The 23,879-nt window shown below is 30.8% G+C and overlaps 2 protein-coding genes across 2 annotated transcripts; both read left to right on the top strand.

Moving 5' to 3' along the window:
- The first annotated feature begins 17,894 nt into the window (after window positions 1-17,894).
- LOC113390986 (homeobox protein 3-like) lies at window positions 17,895-18,965 on the top strand. Its single transcript, XM_026626973.1, has one exon. The coding sequence runs from the start codon at window positions 17,895-17,897 to the stop codon at window positions 18,963-18,965; it is 1,071 nt and encodes a 356-aa protein (XP_026482758.1).
- A 249-nt stretch (window positions 18,966-19,214) lies between these two features.
- LOC113390985 lies at window positions 19,215-20,903 on the top strand. Its single transcript, XM_026626972.1, has one exon. The coding sequence runs from the start codon at window positions 19,215-19,217 to the stop codon at window positions 20,901-20,903; it is 1,689 nt and encodes a 562-aa protein (XP_026482757.1).
- Window positions 20,904-23,879: the final 2,976 nt, after the last annotated feature.

Below are 23,879 nucleotides of genomic sequence, written 5' to 3'. Positions count from 1 at the left end.
CTTCTTGCTCTATTATAATGTTTAATAAACAATATTTCATTCTAACTTTCTGAAAAAGAATATGTTTTTATCAGCAAATCCTATTTGCTAATTTTGTGTTCTCAACGTTTCAAGTTATTTTGAACAATTTGCCACTAAATTTTTCAATGTCAATGTTTTTATTGTATTAAAATATTAATCGTGAAGTTCATTTTATCAAGCAAAGATAAGCCCGAAAAGTCATTGAATCACTTGTCGACAATGTTGGAGAATATTACACTTCATCTTCAAGAAATGATGGAAAATCAAACTGAAATTTGTATGTTTTCAGTTTCAGACGAAGAGGAGCAAATGGCAGTGATACCATTGAAGAGTCTAAGCGAAATAGAGATTTGAAAAAAGGTTGAAAAATGAAAAATTTGCTTTGGACCTGGTAAGAAATATATATACAGTACAGGCCAAAAGTTTCCGGACACATGAAAAAATCTCATTTTCTGAGTTTTTAACTATATTTTTCATATATAAATAATTTTATTTAAGTTAGTTTTGTACATTCTACGTAGTATTAATATTTAGTGACTGATCTGTAACCAATTTGTGAGAAATGATGGACTAATTAGCAATGAAAATGTTAAAATGTCACAGTCGATTTTCCTGAATATGACCACCCTTTGCTTTGATCACTGCAGCGCATATTTTTGGTAATCTTTTGACGAGTTTTTGCAATGTTTGCGCAGGTATGTTCTTCCAGGACTCGTTAAGGCAATTCCACAGGGCAGCAAGGCTGGTTGGATGCAAATCCTTCACGAGGCATTTAAGCTCGTCCCACAACAGCTCTATTGGATTAAGATCCGGCGATTGTGCAGGACACTCAAAAAACCACTTCTGCGAACAGTAAATAAACAAAAGAGATTGCAATTTGCCAAAACCCACTTAAATTGGACCATCGATCAATGGAAATCAGTTTTATGGACGGATGAGTCAAAATTCGAACTTTTCGGAAATCATCGACGTAGGAAGGCTAATGAAAGACTCAATTCTAAGTGTATTTCGCCAAAGATGAAGCACGGTGGTGGTTCAGTGATGGCTTGGGGTTGTTTTAGATTCAATGGAGTCGGATCGCTTGTCAAAAAAGATGGAACTTTAAAGAAAGAACAGTATCATACCATACTTCAGCGCCACGCCATTCCATCTGGTCTTAATTTAATTGGTCCAAAATTTATTTTTCAACAAGATAATGACCCTAAACACACTTCCCGACTCTGTGCCAATTATTTGAAGCGAAAACAAGACGAAAAAATACTTCAAATAATGGATCTTAATCCAATAGAACTGTTGTGCATTTGTCTGACTGATTTGCATCCAAGCAGCCTTCCTGCCCTGTGGAATTGCCTTAACGAGTCCTGGAAGAACATATCTGCGCAAACATTGCAAAAACTCGTCAAAAGATTACCAAAAATATGCGCTGCAGTGATCAAAGCAAAGGGTGGTCATATTCAGGAAAATCGACTGTGACATTTTGACATTTTCATTGCTAATTAGTCCATCATTTCTCACAAATTGGTTACAAATCAGTCACTAAATATTAATACTACGTAGAATGTACAAACTAACTTGAATAAAATTATTTTATATGAAAAATATAGCTCAAAACTCAGAAAATGAGATTTTTTTCATGTGTCCGGAAACTTTTGGCCTGTACTGTATATATATATATATATATATATATATATATATATATATATATATTATTTGTTATATATAACAATATCAATAAAATCTTTTACATAAAAGTTACTCATCTGAAATACCAAAGTCAATTTATACAGTCTGCTTGGACATTTTTTGAAGTTCATATCCCAATTTCAGCAAAAATGTGTAAAGTGTCAAACATTTGGTAATATACTTCAAAAGACTTTAAAATTATCTACAAATTTATCTAATAAAATTATTTTAAATCTTATATATCGAAAAATATATTTACATCTAAACAACTATACACAGATTGTGCATTCAACTTGAACGGTTTCAAGTTTATACCAAAAACTGTAAAAAATAACAAAGTTTTATGAAGTCGAAAAGTTATAATTTCTCATTGAAATAATAATTTATATTATTTATATAATAAAAACAAATATATGCAAATGCACTTTAATTAATTAATATACTAATAATTTAGTACGAAATAATATTACAACGTAATTGGAACCACGTATTTCAGAAAATTAAATTTTGTATAGTCTGATTTTAAAATTGATGAAATTGAATAGTCCAATGTACAAAACTTATGCAATTTAACCAGATAACTGCAATTGACGGATATACTCGACACGAAGATGTGGCAGAATTTTTTGTATTGGCGAGTATAGTCGTCATACGAATAAAACTGTCACAATTTGCTATTTTAATTACATTTATTGAAAAGGGCTAAAAATATTATGAATGTTCATGTCCCTTAGAATATTCTGAGGCTATGACTGTACTAGGCTGCAGTTTTTTTATATATATAAATAATTTAAATTATTATTTATAATAATTTATATTTATATAATTTATATATATATCCAGAACACAATTTTGAATTTTATTACTTTTATGTTACGAACACATTAACCATTTCAAAAACAAATGTTTTAAAAATTATTCATAAATAATTTTATAAAATTATATCTTGAATGAGGTAATTTATATAGAATATATTTTTGAAATTTTGGAAATTTTGCTTTTTATAATTTTTTATATTTTTTTTATATATACCTTATCATATTTTTATAAAATTATTTTTTCAGGCAATTATCAGTCATAACAAAAACATCTTTTTTATAGATGATTAATAATACCAAATACTATACTTAAAAGAATAATAATAAATAGTAATGAAAAATGTTTTCATTCTATTTGCAATCTCAAAAATACCAAGACAATGAAGACGCTTATGTCAAAGTTTTTTTTTATTTAGTTAGTTTTCCCGCTACATCAGATTAATACATGGAAAACAGCCAAAACAGTTTTACAGAAATTTTCAATGCACATTTTGCCCAAAGATATTACATACTCCTGTTTCTTTGCAAAGGTACATCAAAACCTTCCATTGCTCAACTCCCAATATTTCTTTACAAGACTCCAATATCCACCGCACATTTTACAATAATTTTAGAATTAATCCTGAAACATCTCTTGCACTTCATTCTTATGCTTTGCCTTATTCTCTAATTCCTTCCATAGACATTCTATCAAATGCTCTTCCTTCGTCACCTATTCCTTCTACATACGCCCACATTCTTACAAACGACCCCTACAAGACCCACACCAAATAATATTTTATCGCTGCACTCTCGGAAGGTGTTTACAAATATTGAATAAATGAATTGTTGCTTTTGCAGCACAAGCCATTAAAACCAGAAATGCAGTACAAAACTAAAATTAGAACCTATAAATCGAAAGCTAGAAAGGCAGGACCGCCTCCAGGGGGTTAGGGATGGAAACGTCACTCCACTCACGGCTAAAAGTCCTGCACAACACCCACAAACATATTATTTAAAATTTAAGAAATAATCAATTATCAAGCAGACGCTACATAGCAATGAGTGAAAGCTCGAGCTATATGGAATAAGAGTAAATAATGAATGAATGTCCCAATCTACTAACTCCGCCTGCAGATGTCCTCGCGCACTGCTGCCGGTCCTAAGCCCGGGTAAAGGAGGAAGGTTGTGGGGCGAGAACATCTTTGATCCCCACATAAAAGCGGCACATACCGCAAGCTCTAGGTCATGTCACTAGAGAACGGGGTCCTTGGCTTAATCGCCCGGGTCACGAGGAAGGATCCTCTATAAAAAATACCCTCAACACTAAGGTAGGGCGCGCGACGAAGGAGTGAATGGCTGTGAGGAAATACAGTTCTGACCGACCAACTCCGAGGCACCAGCCAACACCTCGACAGTAACAGGCTTGCCCAAGCACTGAGCGCTACCTGGGTCGACTGCTAATCTCCTATACTCGTGGGAACAATAATGAACACCCAAAAATCCAAAATTAAAACGGATAACTCGTTAACCAAAACGGCCGCTGGCCAAAAGGCAGAAGCCAAAAACCAAGAGAAAGTGCTGGAGAAGGGGGATACAACCCCTAAAGAGAAAGTAGTTAAGAAAGGCGATGAAACCCCTAAAGAGAAAGTGGTGGAGAAGGGGGATACAACCCCTAAAGAGAAAGTGGCAGAGAAGGGGGACACAACCCCTAAAGAAAGCATAAGCAATCTATCCGCGGATAGTTTGAATAAAGTTAAAATTGAAAGAGAGAAACTTGAAAGTTTTCTTTTTAATGAGTCGAACAAAGTGTCCAAAGGCGTAATAAAGTTCATTCTCGAAAAATGGTCAAATTTGGAGCTAATGCTTCAAAAAGAAATTTTAGAGCACGAAAACACAGAGGCAAAATATAACGAGAAAACTACCAACATGTCATATGCAAATGTGGCATCTAGAGCACCTAATAAACTCCCAACGCAAATAGCGCAACAAAAACCAAAAAGCCAGTACATATACATTAAACCTGAATGTGATCGAACAGACAGTAGATCAAATGATGAAATAAAGGATCACGTAAAAACTGGTCTAAAAGATATTAGTAAGCAGATAAAAATTAGAGGTATACGGCAACTCCAAAATAAAGGAGTTGTCTTAGAAGTTCGAACAAAGAGAGATATAGAAATAATGAAGAAAGCAAATCTGAGTGCGCAAAAATTAGTTGTGGAAGAGCCCAAAAAGCTACAACCACAAATAATTATGTATGATGTAGATTGTAGAAGAAGACTACCAGGAAGAAAAGATAGCAAAGTCGTAAAAATCAAGATAATAGCTGGTTTTACCTTTTTCCCTCTAGTTTCAAAAATTGTCGAAAAAATCTTAACTTTACTAGTTTTGGAGATATCGATCGTATACTTTTCACCCACGGACCTTTTAGCCCCGCTCTACCCTACATTGCGATAAAATACTCTACCCCGACTCTACCCTACGATAAAATAATTTTCCTCTGTCACAAACACCACTCTATCTGATCATTACGGTATATCCCTTGCGATTGCATCTAAGGCGAAACCATTCAACAATAAAATAAGTTATTCGAGAATTTTCGACTCAGCCAATAAGCTATGTTTCAAAGTCTTACTGGAAAAAGATAGCCTCGTATTTCAGGATAATAATGATGCTAATGCTTTATTTAATAATTTCATGTCATTCTTTCTATACAATTTTAATTTAGCTTTCCCTTCTTCAAAAAAAATCCAGGCCCCTAAACGGAATTTGCCCTGGTTCACTAAGGGCTTATGTATATCATTCAATAGATTAAAATTTCTAGAGCGTCTATCCAAACGGAATGGTACTTTATCGTTTCAAATTTACTTTTTGAAATATAGGCAAACGTTTAATGATTACTTGCAACAAACAAACTAGTTATATTTATAAATAATTAAAATGAACTAAATATAAATAAGTTTATAGTAAATAAATTAAATAATAAATAAATAATAAAATAGCTAATAATTAATTATATTATATTAAACCTATAAAACATTGACTTAAGCCTTATTATAATAGTATAGAGTGTAGCAAGTAAGAGAAAAACTCGTCAATATTAGGATGAATAATATTTAAAATTTGGCCGCTGTTCACGATGAGCGGATATCCCTTTTGTCTGTTGTCAGCAGTGCTTGTAGAACGAATCAATGAAACCAGGTCGTCTTGAGGCCCGTTTGATGGCAAAACATCGTAATCATGTAAATTCAGATTTGAGTTATTTTAAAACTTTAAAAGAAAAGTTCGAGAAAAGAACAACATTGCCGTCTCTATTCACTGCACTTCTTTAACAAATAATCGTCATCATAAGGCGAATTATCAAATGTCATTATTAATTTGTAAAAGTGGAAAAAACTGCACCATTTGAGAAAATTTGATGAAACCATCAATTTCAGCATTTCTTAAAACAGTTTTAGAAAAAGATGACATAGAATTGAAAGCCATGCCACTCAGTAATAATACTGTTCGCAGAAAGATAGACGAAATGAGTAACGATATTGAAAACCAATTAATCGATAAGTTAAAAACTAGACATTTCTCAATACAAATGGATGAATCGACATCAAAAGACAGTGAGGCTGTATTGCTGGCATATGTACGATTTATTGATGCAGGACTATTTTCTGAAGAAATGTTATTGCACCACTAAATCCCAAGACATATATAATAAGTTAAAAAACTATTTAGAATTGAAAAACATATCAATGAAAAATATAACATCTTGTGCTGCATATGGTGCTCCTAAAATGATGGACAAGAAAAATGGCTGCTTAAAATTGATAAAAGATATAAATCCTGAAATGGTTATTGTGCATTGTGTAATTCATAAGGACACTTAGTTGCTAAAAATATCTCGCCTGTTCTAAATGAGGTATAACATGCAGTTTTAAAATGCATTAGTACTATTAATATAAAGCCAGTGCCAAATCTGAACGTCATTTCAGGCTGTTTTGTGAAGAGCAATGAAAGCGATGTGAGACTTTTGCTTAATACGGGAGTAAGATGGTTTTCTAGAGGAAAATGCTTAAACAAATATATGTAACTGTTCGATGTTCTAAGTGAATTTTTCAATGACAAACCTGAAATAAAGATTTCATTAATTTTCGACGATAAAGTTATTTAACAGATATTTTTGAAAAATTGAATATGTTGAATAAACAACTCCAAGGACCAAATAAAACACTTGTCGATGCGAAAGCGAAGATATTTGGTTTCAATACAAATATTGAATTGTATATAAAACAAAAATGTGAAGTAACTCGTGATGCTTTGCTTGTAATTAAAAATTATCTGGATATCTTATCTGTCGATTTGAGGGAGAGATTTGAAACAAATTGATTTCCCAGCATGGATACTGCTGAATCCAGTATTAGTGGATTTGATTGATATTTCGAATATGCAGTATCAAGAAAAACTTGCTGAATTTCAAAATCATGAGTCAGCAAAAACTTTATTTAATATAAAAGGGGCAATGGAATGGCTTTGTCGAGAAATTGAAGTCAAATACCCAAATGTGCGAAAGAAAGCTTCTTCTGCCGTTTCCAATTTCATATTTAGTAGAACGTGGATTTAGTGTTTTGAATGATTTATTGATATCAAAAAAATAGACTTGCTATAGCAGAAGGAGGCGAGGCAGAGATTTGAGATTGAAGCTTAGCAAATTAGAACCCAATATAAAATCTTGGTGTAGCAAACATCAAGCTCAATTATCGCATTAAATATTTAGAAAAAATCACAAATAAAATAAATTTGAATTTCAGTTTTTTATTACATGTTTCAAAATTTTAACATTTGTGATGTTTTGAAAACGATTAAATTGTAATTGTTTCCTAAAACTTATTTATTATTTTTAAGAAACAAAATTTTAAATGGTTTTAGAAACGTTCAGGTGAGGCATAGCACAAAAAAGGTTGAAAATCACTGCTTTAAATAAAAGCACTGATAAAATAGATTCAGCACAAATTTTATATTTTATTCGTGCTGTCACTAAAGATTTTTAATGTTACGAAGAATCACTAGCTTTGGGGGTACATTATCAGGAAGAACACGCGGGGCCGATAATTTTGAAAACTTTAAAGAAGTATGTAATAAATTATAATTGAATGTAAGTAATTTAGTTAGTGTCTGCACTGATGATGGCGCACCTTCTATGAGAGGCAGAAAAGAAGGATTCGTCGCATTGTTAAGGAAACAAATTCAAGAATATTGCTAAAAAAAAATCTGCGCACACATACAGACGCTTTTTTTTAATTTATAACGTTTATAATTGAGTTTGAAATGATTACTCCCTCGTTTCTCACTTACAAACTTTGTCTTTGCGAGAAAATCCGATATTGATGATATTACATGATGATAGTAATGATGATATTGCATTTTCTCTAGTCTCAACTAAAGATGCTGCGAGAATGTTGAGGACGTTCTCTTCAATACATGATATACCTGCGGAGGAGGTGTTGATCTTGTTTACGGGGAGTCATACAAAATCAAGAATAGAGAAAATGACCTTGTAAATAATTTAAATCCAATTCTTTATTGTTCAGGACGTGTACATTTTTCTAATGTGGCACCACGCATTTGGGGCACACAAATGAAGATATAAATATAAAGATAAATGTCTCAAGGTCAAACAAAAAAATCTAGATCTTATATACAAGTATATCTTCCGATCCGAGATCAGCTAACATGATCAAATAATCTCTGCCTGCCATTCTTCACGAATAGTTACTCAATGGAGGCATCCCAACATATTTATTTCTTTATTTGCATATAATTATTATTTGTATTTGCTTATCATTGTTCGTATTTTGATTTTGTTTTTTTTTTTGTATTGATGCCACACATTAGCTCATAGAATTTGTATATTCTGATTGCTAATTAAAGAAAACCGAAAACGGATGTGGTAGCAAAAGAGTAAAATAGGGTAGGAGGTAAAACCTTAATTAACTTTTCAACTTTACTAACCGTAAACTTAATAAAAGGTAGTTATAAATACATTAAATGATTTACTTATAACTTAAACCAATCATGTTTTAAGAGATTGTTTCTGAACAGCAGATGGGTGTGACGTCAATGTGTAAAATTAAAAAAAAAACACTTGTCCGCAAATTTTTAATGAATATTTAGTGAATATTAGAATTACTGGTCTATGATATGAAATAATAATTTGCTACAAACATGCTTTACGAGAAGTTTAAAATTCGTCAAATAACAAATTCATTCCGAAATAATTGTTCATTATACATTTAAAGTGCGTAAGTTTATGTATTTTTTATATTTGAAAAATCAACATACATATTTAGTAAACAATTTTGTAATTGTGCACTCTAGATGAATTAAATTAAAGTCAATGTAGAAATCAGCTGTATTAAAAACTACCAGACCAACTTTGCCCTCTTAGACAAGAAAAAATTTGTTGACAATTAACTGAAATTTTTACAAGTTTATTAAGTGAACATTTTTCAGGAATATTGCTTTCAATTCAAAATAATAATCAATTAACAATTTTAGCAATCATTAAAAAATTAAGCATTTTGCTGTGAATTAATGGAGTAATAGTATACTTATTATCAGGTATTTGAATTTGAAATTTTTTTTTTTTGTTAAACTAACTACTAAATTTTTATTATAGGTGCTTGCAGCTATTCATTTTTTTGGTAATGATTCATATCAAACTGATATAGGCAATTGCTATATGAATTTCTCGAGAATTTCTGTCAGTCGCTTTATTAAAACAGAACTGCTAATTGTAACCACATTTATGCTGTTATTCATTATATAAACAACGACAGGAGTAAGTCCAAAACATCTGAAGGGCAAGGCTGGAGAAGTTGGGAAAGGAAATCTATTCAAAGCCTCTCGCTATTGCTGATGATTTTCCAAACACAAGAAAATATGAACTAGTTTATTATATAGAAGATAATAATGTATCAGTGATAAACTGATCTTTTTGCACTATTCTAAAATGTGAGTCTGAGACCGCAAAACAAACAGCTGCTAAAATTTTTGTCACTGCTTTATGTGATTCGGCCATTAAAATAATAGCTGTGAAAAATACCGAAAATCTAATGAAACTTTTACTTAAAACTTCCAAACATAGCCAGTATTATACGTGATATATTTTCTGATTCAAACTGTATGATTACTACTATCAAAATATGAAGTCAACTATATAATTACCAAATTGTTGTGTTTAAAAAAATAGATCAAAGTGAAAGTTCAGAGTGGTTTTCAGCTCGTCACAAAAACAATTTTAAAACTTTGGCCTTGATCTAATCAATCCAACTAAGACAATAAAATATGGCTTGAAAAATAAAAAAAAGCAATAGCCAAATACCCTGTTGATGTGATCCCAGTTGGATTGTTAGTGAAGCCATTACAATCCTGGTTATGCACTAGTATAGATTATTTAGTTATTAAAAATAACAAACTAATAAAAATTGTACAAATTAAATGCCATTCAATATGATATCTTTGATGAGAAGATTGGACACTTTAATGTTGGCTACTCAAATATAGATAATGGAAACTATGTTTAAAAAAGAGCAATATTTATTACACTCCATGCCAAATGCTAATGTATGTGTCTGATATAAATATCTGTAATTTTTATGTTTGGTCACCAAAAGGTAGCAGTAGGTGCTTAATTACTAAATCCAAAGATGAAATCTTCTGAAAAAACTTAATTCCTTTAATAAAATACTTTTATTTCATGTACTATTTAAAATAACTTTTTAACAATAAACAAAATGCTACTAATACAAATGTTTATCAATATAAAATAAAATATTATTACTACCAAGGACTAATAATCAAGACCGAAAGATGAAGTTTAGCTGCAATAAGAAATAAGATACAATCAGAAGATAGTTAAGCTCCCAGAAAAGATCACCAGCGGTTATTTATATGAATCGGAAGAATTTATATGAATTACTCCATCAATGTTGAAGTAGTAAGTATTATTTATTTGATTACTTAAGTATTTTGAATGTTGACTTAATAATAAATATCATCAGATATGTAATGCTGATGAAAGGATATCGTTTGTGAGTAGTAGATATCCTGCCGCCACATATGACATTGGCATTTTTCAGGTCTTAGTAGTTAGAGCCATACTGAATTATTTACCTATTTAGTGGGTAATTCATAGATATATTTAATACAGCAAATCAAGAAAGAAAAACCTATCAGTTGTACATTTACAGGAGTTTCAGATTACCCATTAGAACATTGTCTACACACCCCACACAGGGCACCGATAAGGTGTGAGTATACTGAGGAGCAATACAATGAATTGCACAAAAAGGCTAGGAATGTTATTGAACGAACATTTGTAACTTTATTTAGTTGCAAAATTTATATATGATACATATCAGTTTCTAAAATGCTACTGTTTTAGTTGATATTGTAAGTGTTTAATTGTAGTGTTCCAGATTGATATGAAAAACATAAAGGTACTTACGTTAAGAATCTGTTACCCAAATCACCTTGTACGGCCATACAGCCAAAACATTCACATAACCTTTCGTCATAAATAGTGTTTCTTTATCGACATCTGAAATTATAAAACATTATAATATTTGATATATACATATGTAAATATAAAAATCATATGAAAAGAAAGAAAACATGAAATGCCCATATAAAAAATTGTTAAAATATAACTACCATGTGGATGGAAACAATATCGATAAAGAATAATGCGAGTACGTACTCAATAATCTGATAAATAATACGGATATTTAAACATGCAGTTTAAACTTAAATCGATAAGCAATAAGCAAAAAGCAAGAACGTTACTAACAAATATTTCGCAACTAAAATCACAGAAACTGCAGAATAGAAGGCTGTCAAATGTTATTTCTTGACAGACTGAATCAATAAACGAAACTATGACACACCAAAATACTAACCGAAAGCCTGCAAATAATTTATCGCCAAATTAGATCATTAAAAGTACACTAAAGCACTCAATTTAAACAAAATCAAATTAACATTACAAAAACCCATGGCTGCAAATTCTACGATGTGAATCACCACACGACATAGGTTACAAAGCAAGCAAACGGAGAGCGGAGTAAATTGTAAGGGTGCCGGCACACATTGCCATACTGTTCATACAGCGCCGATGCGGTTCCAGTCGCAAACTAATCTAAGATTTTGTCAAATGCTTTATTAATGATTGATAGCAAAATAACTATTAAATGCAGAGATAATGAAGAAGAATGTCTCATGAATGAATTTTAATCCTAAGAAATTAGTTTTCGAATTATATATTTATATATATTTATTATATAAAATATATTTATATATATTTCGCATACACACACACACACACACACACACATATATATATATATATATATATATATATATATATATATGGAGGATATTTGTAGATGTTACGACTACACAAGACTTAAACACACTGATAGCAAGTGTGAGTGTGTGTTTAAGTCTAGTGTAGTCGTAACATCTACAAATATCCTCAAAAACAAATCGAGTGTTTTTAACAAAAAAATATTAGTGATATGGATATATAAATTATTACAGAATAAACCTGATGATGGAACGTACCTAGTTCCGAAAAGTCGTATTAAACATCTTCAAAAAACAAATTGTTTTTTATTATTGGATTTACTGTTCGGAAAAGAAACAATCAATATATTGAAAAAATCCAGGACTTATCTATTGAATATATATACGAGTATATATATATATATATATATATATATATATATTATGTTTTTAGGATTCTTTTGTTTGCAAAGTATTTGTTCTTTTTAAAAATTATCTGTACGTTTTATACTCTTAAATTATTGTATTACTTTCCATTCCTGCTAAATTTGTCATTCCATCGTCAATACTCCTGCGCATTTCTCTTATTAGTTTTTAAGTTTTTAATATATTATTATTAGTCATTGAATAATTAATATTATTAAGTTATTTTTCTTTAATTTGTAGTTCTTTAAAAATATGTCTGTAATATATTTTAATAATTATTAGTCAGTTATTTCTGTTTAGTTTATAATTCTTCAAAAATATATGTGTTATATATTTAAAAATATATTTTGTATTTCGTATGTTTTGTTCTTATTTCCAATATTATTTTTTTTCAGATTTTTTGCCAGTATTGATTATATGTACAAATGTAGAAGTAATACCAGAAGTTAATTACAAAATGTACATGTGCCGCCATCTATAATCAAAGCAATCCAATTAAGGATATATATATTATATATATATATATATATATATAATATGTACAAATAATGTGAGTGATATATATATTGTCACAAGTCGGTAGATTGTTATCGCAAGGTAACAATGGGAGTGATATAACAGTGTAATATGCGCGTGGAAGCATTGCAAATGCAATGAATGCATCCTATTCAGATGTAGTGAAAATAGTGCAATTAAGGAAATTATTAATAATAAACAAGAAATTGATTTATGTAATAAATCATTAAGTGTAAAAAAGAGTATCGTCAATAAAGTGTCAAAAAGTAAAGGTATTATAAACGTCAAAACAGACGGAAAGAAGGAAATTAATTCAGAAATATTAAAAAACTCGATTAGAACGACAGAAAATTTTAAAACAATAAAAAATTATAATAAAATTACTTCGAAGAGAAAGGTAAAAAATTGGCATGAATGTATGGAAGCAGACACAGATGATGAAACAAATTCTATTAACGATTGTGATCATATAATTAAAAATACTAATTTAAATGAAATTGATAATGAAATGGTGAATAAAACAGATACGAGTAATATGGAGCAATGTGAACAATTGTCCGAAAATAATCAGAATGTTGATAGTATTCAAGAAAAAGTTCTGAAAATTTCCCCAAATAAATATAAAAATTTGAAATATTCCGAAAATGATAACGGGCCATATTCTATTTATGTGGAATCCTTGAGCAATAACAGTAGTAATTTAAAACTAGTGGGGTGAATGGCATCGTGCCTTAAGGCAAATTGCAGGAACTTCCCATACCGTAACGAAATGTTGGAGGAATACTGAATGTTTTCAAATAGATTATTATTAATATTGTAACATTGTCTAATATTTATAAGAATTATATAAACTGAATTGCAAAGTTGAAATTATTTGTTTAAGGTATATTAGAACTATAGTCGGAATTAAAAATAAAATCTGAATTATTTTCGATATACAAAAAAAAATTTTTTGAATAAAAAAAGTTGAAACAAATTTTTTTTTTCCAAAATCAATTATTTTGTTAAGACAAGCAGAAAGTTCTTTGAATCAGTTAAATGGGACGCTTAGTTCTCTCGAAAACTGCAATTTTTTACTTAATTAGCTCCGTATCTTCAAAATGACTGGAACTTTGCCAAAAACTAATAAACACTTCTCCTAATCATTACTAATTGATCATTTTTAGATCATAGATGTCTCGCATATGAAATTAAGATTGAAACCTTTATTTCGAAGATTTATATCCGGAATGTACATTAGTGTTAATTACACATTCCGAGATACATGAAATTATTTGTACCTGCAAGGCAACAATAATGCTTTCGTTTCTTATTATTTATTATTTAAAAAGGTTATTTTAAAACTGTGATGTCAGTTGTATGTAAATTTACAAATATACCTTTTACACTGGCTTATAGACATCAAGCTCGTTTATGTTCAAAACTTAATTCATTTCCTCTAACACCCAGTAAAATTTTTTTGTACCAAGGTGACACTGTGGCTCTCAGAAAAACAGTACCACTGGTAAATGTTCAACATGCTGATCTTATTAACAGTTTCATAATAGAACAAGAACGACCTACATGCTTATTGCCCAAAATCAAAGTTTATGGTTACTCAACTAAAAGTATTGTGTTATTAGAGTGTTCTGACAATACTACAATGCCAGGTTTTGAGGAAATTTTCATCTGTAATGGTAAAAAATTGCTTTTGATATCAGTATTATCAACACAAATTTATGAAGCAAAATTAAATGCATATCATGTACTTCTTTCAGAAATCTATCATTGATATTGAAGAATTCGTTTTTGCAATAAATAAACAATTTTTTTTTTTGAATTATCATGAACATGTAAAATGTTATGGTTGAAAGTGATAATGAATTTATGTGTTTATATTAAAATTGCTGCTATATATGCATTGTAATACTTTGTCAAAAGTATTATATCGGCAATATAATACTTTTGACATTAATTATTGATTCTAGTATTAATCATTTAATATATATTTTGATAATCTAGTGATCTTATGGATACATAATCATAAAAAATATGTAATCCAAAAACAATTAATGTCTGCATTTGAAGATAATCGACCCTCAAAGGAGCGTTAGGACACGAATTCAACGAGTGAGTGATTTTTTACAATATCTCAACCTGAAGTTTTCTGAGTTTTTCGTACCCGGTCAAAATATCTGTGTTGATGAATCAGTTGTAAAATTCAAAGAACAGATAAGTTTTATAGCTTATAATACAAATAAGCCCACCAAAATGGGGCATAAGAATATACGTTTTAGCGGATTCCGAAACAGAATTATAGAACATTATGGAAGTATCACATCAAAAAGTCTGATAAAATCGAATTTACATGCCACCTCCCGTATTCCATTAAGTATTCAACAACTTATTGACTAATGTACCAGGCGCACGGATACCATATGTTTACGGATAGATATTACACAAGTTTGCCATTGGCCGAGAAATTGTTGAAACTAAAATGCTATTTAACAGGTACATTGAAAATAAATAGAAAGGGAATACCGGATCCGATCAAAAAGCCCAGATTTTCTGAAAATAAATGTATTTCATACAAAAATGCGACGACGATGTTATCGTCTTGGAAGGACAAAAGAGTAGTTACCCTATTGAGTACTAGCGATAGAGTGCCGGATTTATTAACAAAAAAAAGCTTTTTCAGAAAAGGCGAGCAACGTGATGTGATCAAACCCAAAGTAGTAGCGAATTACACCAATTCAATGGGCGGTGTTGATAGTTATTGTTTTCTTCGAAGATCCCTAAAGTGGTGACGGAAATGGTTTTTTTGGGGATTGGAAATGTCCAGTGTAAATTCATATATTTTATACAAAAGTCTGAAAAAAATAAAAATGAAAAACCATTATCTCACATACAGTTGTGTGAAGCGATTAGTCGACCAATTAGAAGGCGAGTTCCAAGAAGAGCGCGCAAGACCAACTTCATCGTCTAATATAAGGCTAAATAACAAATTACATTCCTTTTTTTCATTACATAACAAACAAGCTTTCATGACAGATATTCCGCTAATATACTCACGGAGTTGCTGGAGCGTCACATGCGTCGACCGCGCGTATTCCAAAGGGTTAAAATGTTATATATAACGTATATAACTAGAATATTAACTATATTTTAATTTCTATTAGATGCAATCGTGAACAAATTCAAGAAAATATTGAAACATCTAGGAATATAAATTTTCTATAAAATAATAAATAATCTATAAAATAAATAACAAATATTTAACAAGAAAAAGTTCTGAAAGTTTCCCAAAATAAATATAAAAATTTGAAATATTCCGAAAATGATAACGGGCCATATTCTATTTATGTGGAATCCTTGAGCAGAAACAGTAGTAATTTAAAACAAATGACAATAGGAAGACTAATATTTAAAAAAAATCTTCAATTTACAAAGCAATAGAAAGGAATCGCATAAAAATAACGGTTAATGACTACTAATAGCCAACTACTTAATTAACAATGATATATTTACCGAAAATAAATTAAAAACTTTTATACCAACACACTTGCTAATTAGGAAAGGGGTCATATATGATGTATTGTAGACTCTGACATAACAGAGGAAGAAATTATAGCCAATTTATATTCGGAATTACCCATATTGGAGGTAAAAAGAATTTATAAAAAAAATGATAATGAAAGCAAATCAAAACGGGCTTGCATTGTCACATTCAGAGGACAGAAACTGCCCGAGAAGGTACCAATATTTGCAGTAAAATGCAGGGTAGCTACCTACCAACAGAATGGTCCAGAATTTTGACTGTCAAAGGTATGGTCACGTGACTAACTAATACAAAAGCAAAGCTAGATGCAGTCATTGTTCAGAAGAACATAAATATAAAAACTGTACAAACAAACAAAATAAACCGATTTGTGCTCTGTTAACACTTCATTCCCAACCCTGGTATTATTATATTTTATTATCTTCATGCAGGATAGCGATAATAAACCCTCATCCCTTATTATATAATTTAAAACGATAAAATAATCCCTTTCATTGTTACGCATCCTGTCCCAAAATCGATCATCATATCAGTAATCCATTTTTCCTAGAATTTTCATCACCTGTCCCTAACTATATCATCCTTATATTTCCAAGAAACTCGCATTTACGCATACCCAGTTTTAATTCTAAGAATCATTTCAATAACCGACCAATACTTGATTGGTTGACAAATATAACAGCTACTGATTGGATCCAAAATTGTAAGAGAATGTCATTAATTCTACAAAATGGACCAATCAGAAAAATGTATAAAATTGTAAACTCTTTTTAATTTAGTATCAACTTAAATTTCACATAGTTAAGATCAGTTGTAAATTAACACTCAAATCTATAACATCTAATTCAAACATCTATAACTCTTAATATTTCAAATACAATAATTAAACATATATTTATCATCTTTTATTTTTATTATTCAATCGGTCTGATATAGCCAATAACTAAATATATCTGATCCTTCGACAAAGTGCAAGTGGTCATTAGAGTTCGGGAGCATCCAGATAGATCACGAACTTCTTAAACACTTTGAACCTATCTCAACAAATACTTTTTTGGCCATTCAAACCGAATGGTCAATTTTACTAAACATTTTTTGGTCCCCATCGAACCGGATCAACCAGTGAAAGTGAAGGAAATAATCTAAATCTAAAACCTAAATCCAAACCTAAAACATAGTGCACAGTGTAATTAGTGAAATCATCCTTTAACATAATACATTGCATCGCATGAAGATTAATCTAAAATCAAATTTAAACAACGATTATATCAACAACAATTCAAACAATTAAATCAAACTAACATCAACGTTAACAAGAAATCTCAGTGTAAGTGCGTTGTGTATTAACGTGAAACAACAAGAAGCATAATTATAGCACAATAAAGCTACAGCACATTATCAAGGAAACAACAGCTGAATCCAAACCAGCTTAATATCAAGACAAACAATTGAGGACACGGAATGCCGACAACACAAAGGTCAGACTAATTTTAAGCACTCCTTTTAATTCTATCCCTATACCCATTGTCTATACCTAACGTTTTTTAAAATTATTGTACTAGATCTGTGTTAATATGGATTCTTTAGAAAATTTAAATATCAAAAAAGAGTTTATGAAATTTCGTTTGACGCAAATCCATAGCTTTTGTAAAAGAATAAGAGAAAATGAGAGTAGCAAGTTAGATATATCAGAGCTTAAACAAATATTAGAAATACTAAAACCTTCTTTGGATACTTTTCAAAAATTATTAATTCAAATTGCAAATCATTTTGATGACGAAGAGTACATTGACTTTTTGATAGATACAGAATTTTACGATTTCAATGATACTTATACTAAATGCTGTGTAATTTTACGTACAACTATTAAAACATTTAAAACAGATCCTAGCTCAAATAGTGGCATTGGTGACAAATCATATCAAACAAACAATAATAAATTTGCTGTAATTAATTTACCTCATTTCGACGGTACAGATATTAACTGGTTACAGTTCTATAATTCATTCTATTCAATTCATATTGACCCAAATATTAGCAATTCTCAAAAATATTCTTACCTAAAATCTTGCTTGAAAGGCGAAGCAGGTAACATAATCGAATCTCTACCTGCTACCGCGGACAACTATATAAATGTTGGAAAATTGCTAAAATCGCGGTACGAAAGTAAAACTATTATAGTAAACAATCATACAAAAACATTAAACAACTATATTTCGATTCCATCCGAATCAATAACTTTCAATGAATCTAATAATAATAAATCTAAAAACGTTGCGCATCTTGAAACTATAAACGTTTTTAAATCACATACGGTAAAAAGAGGAACTACCTCGGTACTGTTATTAGATTCTAATAATCAAATAACAAAACAATTAACAAATGAGAATATTACTCAATATCCAAAAAGCAATGTTATTAAAAACGTCTTATGTAATCATAACTTATCAACTAAAGCTAATACAACAGAAGAACTAGTTTTAAATAAACAAAATCTAACAATAAACTTAAATCAAGCTGATTATAACGCTGAACATCTTGAACCTAAAAAAGACAATAAATCAAATACGGTAATAAGAGACACTACCTCATTACAATTATTAGAATTAAATAATCAGAATCCATGTCTCAATATCGGCAAATGAAACAATTAAGACGCTGGGCATGACATGGAATTCCATATCAGATTGCTTCAAATTTAATACTAGTAGTATCAAAATAAATAAAAATATTAGCAAAAGATCAATTTTAGCCGCAACAGCTCAAATATTCGACCCTATTGGGTTTCTATCGCCTTTTATAATAATACCCAAATACCGTCCGATATAGAAAATAAATGGAAATTATTTTGCAAAGATCTAAAATTTATTGATGATATAAATATCGACCGACATATGTTTTGTAAAGATCATGTAAACACAGAATTGCATGGCTTTGCAGATGCGTCCGAACGAGCTTATGGTGCATGCGTATATATACGATCAGTTAACAAAAATTCAAACTTTAAAATTCAACTCATTACTTCCAAATCTAGAGTAGCACCATTGCGTAACATAACACTGCCGCGACTTGAATTATGTGCAGCGCACTTATTAGCAAATCTTATACAAAAAATCAAAACAGCGTTAAACATCACCTTCGATAGGGAATTTTTTTGGAGCGATTCAACAGTTACTTTATCATGGATTAAATCTCCATCCTACCGTTGGAAAACCTTTGTTCCTAATAGGGTAGCCGATATCCAAACTAAAACTGATATCAATAACTGGTTGCATGTTAAATCACAAGACAATCCCGCTGACTTAATATCACGGGGAATTTTCGCGCGCGATTTAATAAATTCTTCATTATGGTGGAACGGTCCATCATGGCTACGATATCCAATAAAAATCGATCAGCATAATGACAACATACCTACAACAGATGAGGAAGGTCGTACTACTACCCTAATTTCCATTATTGACGAAACAAATGAATTATTTAATCGCTATTCCTCCATCACTAAACTGATTCGTGTCGTAGCTCATTGTTTACGTTTTTCTAACAATTGCAGACCAAAGAAAAAAGTGAGGGTACGCGGACCTTTACAAGTATGTGAACTGAATATTTCGCGTATGCTGTTAATAAAGCTATCTCAAAACGAAGCATTCAAAAGGGACATAAGTAATATAATAAAGAAAGGGTCGGTAGATAAAACTTCTAATTTAAAAACGTTAAATCCTTTTCTTGACGAAAACGGAATACTTCGCGTTGGAGGTCGCTTAAAAAACTCAAATATTGGCTATAGCAAGCGTCACCCAATAGTTTTGCCAAAAAAACACATATTAACAACGTTAATTGCAAAATATGAACACTTGAGACTATATCACTGCGGGTCTCAAATGTTGTTAAATACCTTGCGCAATAATTATTGGCCAATGGGGGGTAGAAATCTAATTAGAAACATAGTCAAAAATTGCATAACTTGTTTCAAAGTTAAACCAACTTCAATAAACCCATTAATGGGAAACTTACCAACACATCGAATAACCCCTCAAACGCCATTTTCGACATGTGGCGTCGATTACGGAGGCCCCATAATTTTAAGAGATCGCCGTACCAGAGGTTATAAAAAATATAAAGCATATATCTGTTTGTTTGTCTGTTTTGTCACCAAAGCTATTCACATTGAACTAGTATCCGATTTGACCGCGGAGTGTTTTTTAGCAGCTTTGAGACGATTCACTGCACGCCGCGGCAAACCTAGCGATATATTTTCGGACTATGGCACTAACTTCGTAGGTGCAAATTCTGAATTAAATGAATTATCTAAATTTTTACAAAATAAATCTATGAAATCTACCATTACAAACAATCTATCAATTGAGTCTATATCCTGGCATTACATTCCGGCAAATTCTCCTCACTTTGGGGGGCTTTGGGAGGCAGGCATTAAATCATGTAAAGCCCATTTAAAACACGTTCTTGGCAATGCATGCCTTACGTTCGAAGAATTTTACACAGTATTAACACAGATCGAAGCAATATTAAATTCAAGACCATTATCTCCATTAAGCTCTGATCCCAAGATTACAATCCTTTAACTCCCGGCCATTTTTTAATTGGCAAACCACCCACATCAATCCCAGATCCATGTGTGCTTGAAATTCCTGAGAATAGGCTGTCATGCTATCAGCGTCTTCAGATACTGACGCAACACTTTTGGAAGCGGTGGTACAAAGAATATATATCGGAACTACAAGTGAGAACAAAATGGCACGAATATTCATCAGAACTCATTAAAGTCGGTAATATGGTACTATTACGCGATGAAAATTTACCACCACTACGGTGGCGATTGGGTCGAATTATAACACTACATCCCGGAGAAGACGGCATCGTGCGAGTGGTAACAGTGAAAACAAACAATAGTTTAGTGAAACGTGCAGTATCAAGAATCTGTGTCTTACCAATTGACGATAAATAATTTGAAACAATAAAACAAACAAAGTGTTGTGAAGTGTAAACTATTAACAATCATTTGAAACATTTAGACAATTTAAAACCTTTAGTGAAGTGTCAATGATCAACAATCATTATAAACTTTTGGACAATTTTAAAGACTCTAGTAAAGTGTCCGTGAATAATTTATCATTAATTAATCTATTAGTAACAATATCATCACATGTCATGTGCTATTTCTAAATTTTCAAACATTATAATATTATTATAAGCAATGGCATAAAACTAGGATTGAGTAACGTTAAAGAATATTCATAATTAATTCCTCATAATTTTTTAAGTCCGGGGGCATGTTAACGCTTCATTCCCAACCCTGGTATAATTATTATATTTTATTACCTTCATGCAGGATGGCGATAATAAACCCTCATCCCTTATTATATAATTTAAAACGATAAAATAATCCCTTTCATTGTTACGCATCCCGTCCCAAAATCGATAATAATATCAGTAATCCATTTTTCCTAGAATTTTCATCACCTGTCCCTAACTATATCATCTTTATATTTCCAAGAAACTCGCATTTACGCATACCCAGTTTTAATTCTAAGAATCATGAAATAACCGACCAATACCTGATTGGTTGACAAATGTAACAGCTACTGATTGGATCCAAAATTTTAAGAGAATGTCATTAATTCTACAAAATGGACCAATCAGAAAAATGTATAAAATTGTAAATTCTTTTTAATTTAGTATCAACTTAAATTTCACATAGTTAAGATCAGTCGTAAATTAACACTCAAATCTATAACATCTAATTCAAACATCTATAAGTCTTAATATTTCAAATACAAAATAATTAAACATATATTTATCATCTTTTATTTTTATTATTCAATCGGTCTGATATAGCCAATAACTATATATATCTGGTCCTTCGACAAAGTGCAAGTGGTCAATAGAGTTCGGCAGCATCCTGATAGATCACGAACTTCTTAAACACTTTGAACCTATCTCAACAAATACTTTTTTGGCCATTCAAACCGAATGGTCAATTTTACTAAACATGCTCTGTGTCAAAAGGAGCATCAAGCCATGAATAAAGCATCTCCGAGATATGAAGAACACCGCAAAATAAAAATGACAATGGAAGAAAATAACTTAAGCTACATGGAAGCTAAATATCTAATAAATAATAAATCATATGTCAATGCTGTAGGATTTGAATCTGGAAACAATTCATCATTCCCAAATCTTCCGGCAAAACAAACGCAATACGTCACGGAAACAAATCCGACAAGAATAATTAATAAGCGAACAATAACCGATCAGAAACAAACAAGAATATATATTGCGACTGAGTCAACATCGAAAGATATCACTGAGCGAGAATCAAAGGAAGACTTCCTAAGTAGTGGTAAAATAAGAAGAGACATAATGAACAAATCAAATAGTAAAGTACAACAACAAATACCTCGTAAAAAGACTGACGAAGATGAGTTTCCATTGGAAAAAATTATTTCAAACATAAAATACAAATTTAGAGAAAAGAAAGGTGATTTTTTACAAATTCTGAAGGATATAGCCCAAGACATAGAAAGTAAAATAAATTCATCTACCAGAAACAATAAATGACATTAAAAATCCTTCAATATAATTGTAGATCATTAGTTGCTAATAAAAAAAGGATTGGAATCTTCTTATGGGAAAAGATCATCGCCATAGCCGCTTTTTCTGAAATGTGGTTTAAGCCCAAACTAGAGTACAAATTCAAAGGATGCAAAATATACAGGAAAGACAAATGATGGATACGGCGGCACTGCTATATTAGTAAAAAATAATATAGAATGTGAAAAATATGAAATTATAAATGAAACTGAAAACAATCAAACATACGCAGTGTTAATAAAAACAGGAATACCTTTTTGTTTAATTTAATAAAAAATAAACGCTCTGACGAAAAGACGTTTAAAAAATAAAAAAAGCAAAAATGGATTGAATTCATCAGCTCAATAAATAAAAATTCAGATCCTACTTCAACCAGAGCTGAAATTGAAATTGCATTCTTCACGAAAATTACTTCTTATAGGAGACTTGAATTGTCACCACTTGGCATGGGGTAGCAGCATGATAAACAGAGCTGGTAAAAATTGATACGAAATGATACATAGAAGACTATTCATTAATAATCCTAAATGACGGTCAACCGACTACTATGATCATTGTACTACACTACAAGTATAGATTTATCGCTTTGTTCGAATAATTTCATGAATGCTATCAAAAGGGAAATAAGTACAGAAGCATTGTATTCTGACCACCTTCCAAACATTATAAACATAGATGTGGAATTCCCAACTTACATAAATATTATTCCTACAAAACAGTGAAACACCAAGAAAGCAAACTGGCAAGCATATGCTGACATAACAAGGTTGTTAAAATCGCCTATAATTCAAGACAAGGAAAATTTTAAATACGAAAATGTTATCCGAATTATAGAAACCGCAGCTGAAAAGAATATCAAAAAAATTAAATTAAGATCACAAAAGGAACGTTATTGAAATCCTCCGTGTGGTGGAATCAAGAATGCGACTCATATCTACGCATGCAGT

The sequence above is a fragment of the Ctenocephalides felis genome, unplaced genomic scaffold, assembly GCF_003426905.1.
Source record: "Ctenocephalides felis isolate EL2017-DRISC unplaced genomic scaffold, ASM342690v1 CF-g0.4_SCAFFOLD_03722, whole genome shotgun sequence".
Lineage (NCBI taxonomy): Eukaryota > Metazoa > Arthropoda > Insecta > Siphonaptera > Pulicidae > Ctenocephalides > Ctenocephalides felis.
The sequence above is the reverse complement of the archived record's forward strand: the minus strand, read 5'-3'. Positions and strand labels throughout refer to the sequence as shown.

Excerpts from the sequence above, each read along its gene's own strand:
- LOC113390985 (XM_026626972.1), top strand. The coding sequence starts at position 19,215 with ATGTTTTGTAAAGATCATGTAAACACAGAATTGCATGGCTTTGCAGAT.
- LOC113390986 (XM_026626973.1), top strand. The coding sequence starts at position 17,895 with ATGGATTCTTTAGAAAATTTAAATATCAAAAAAGAGTTTATGAAATTT.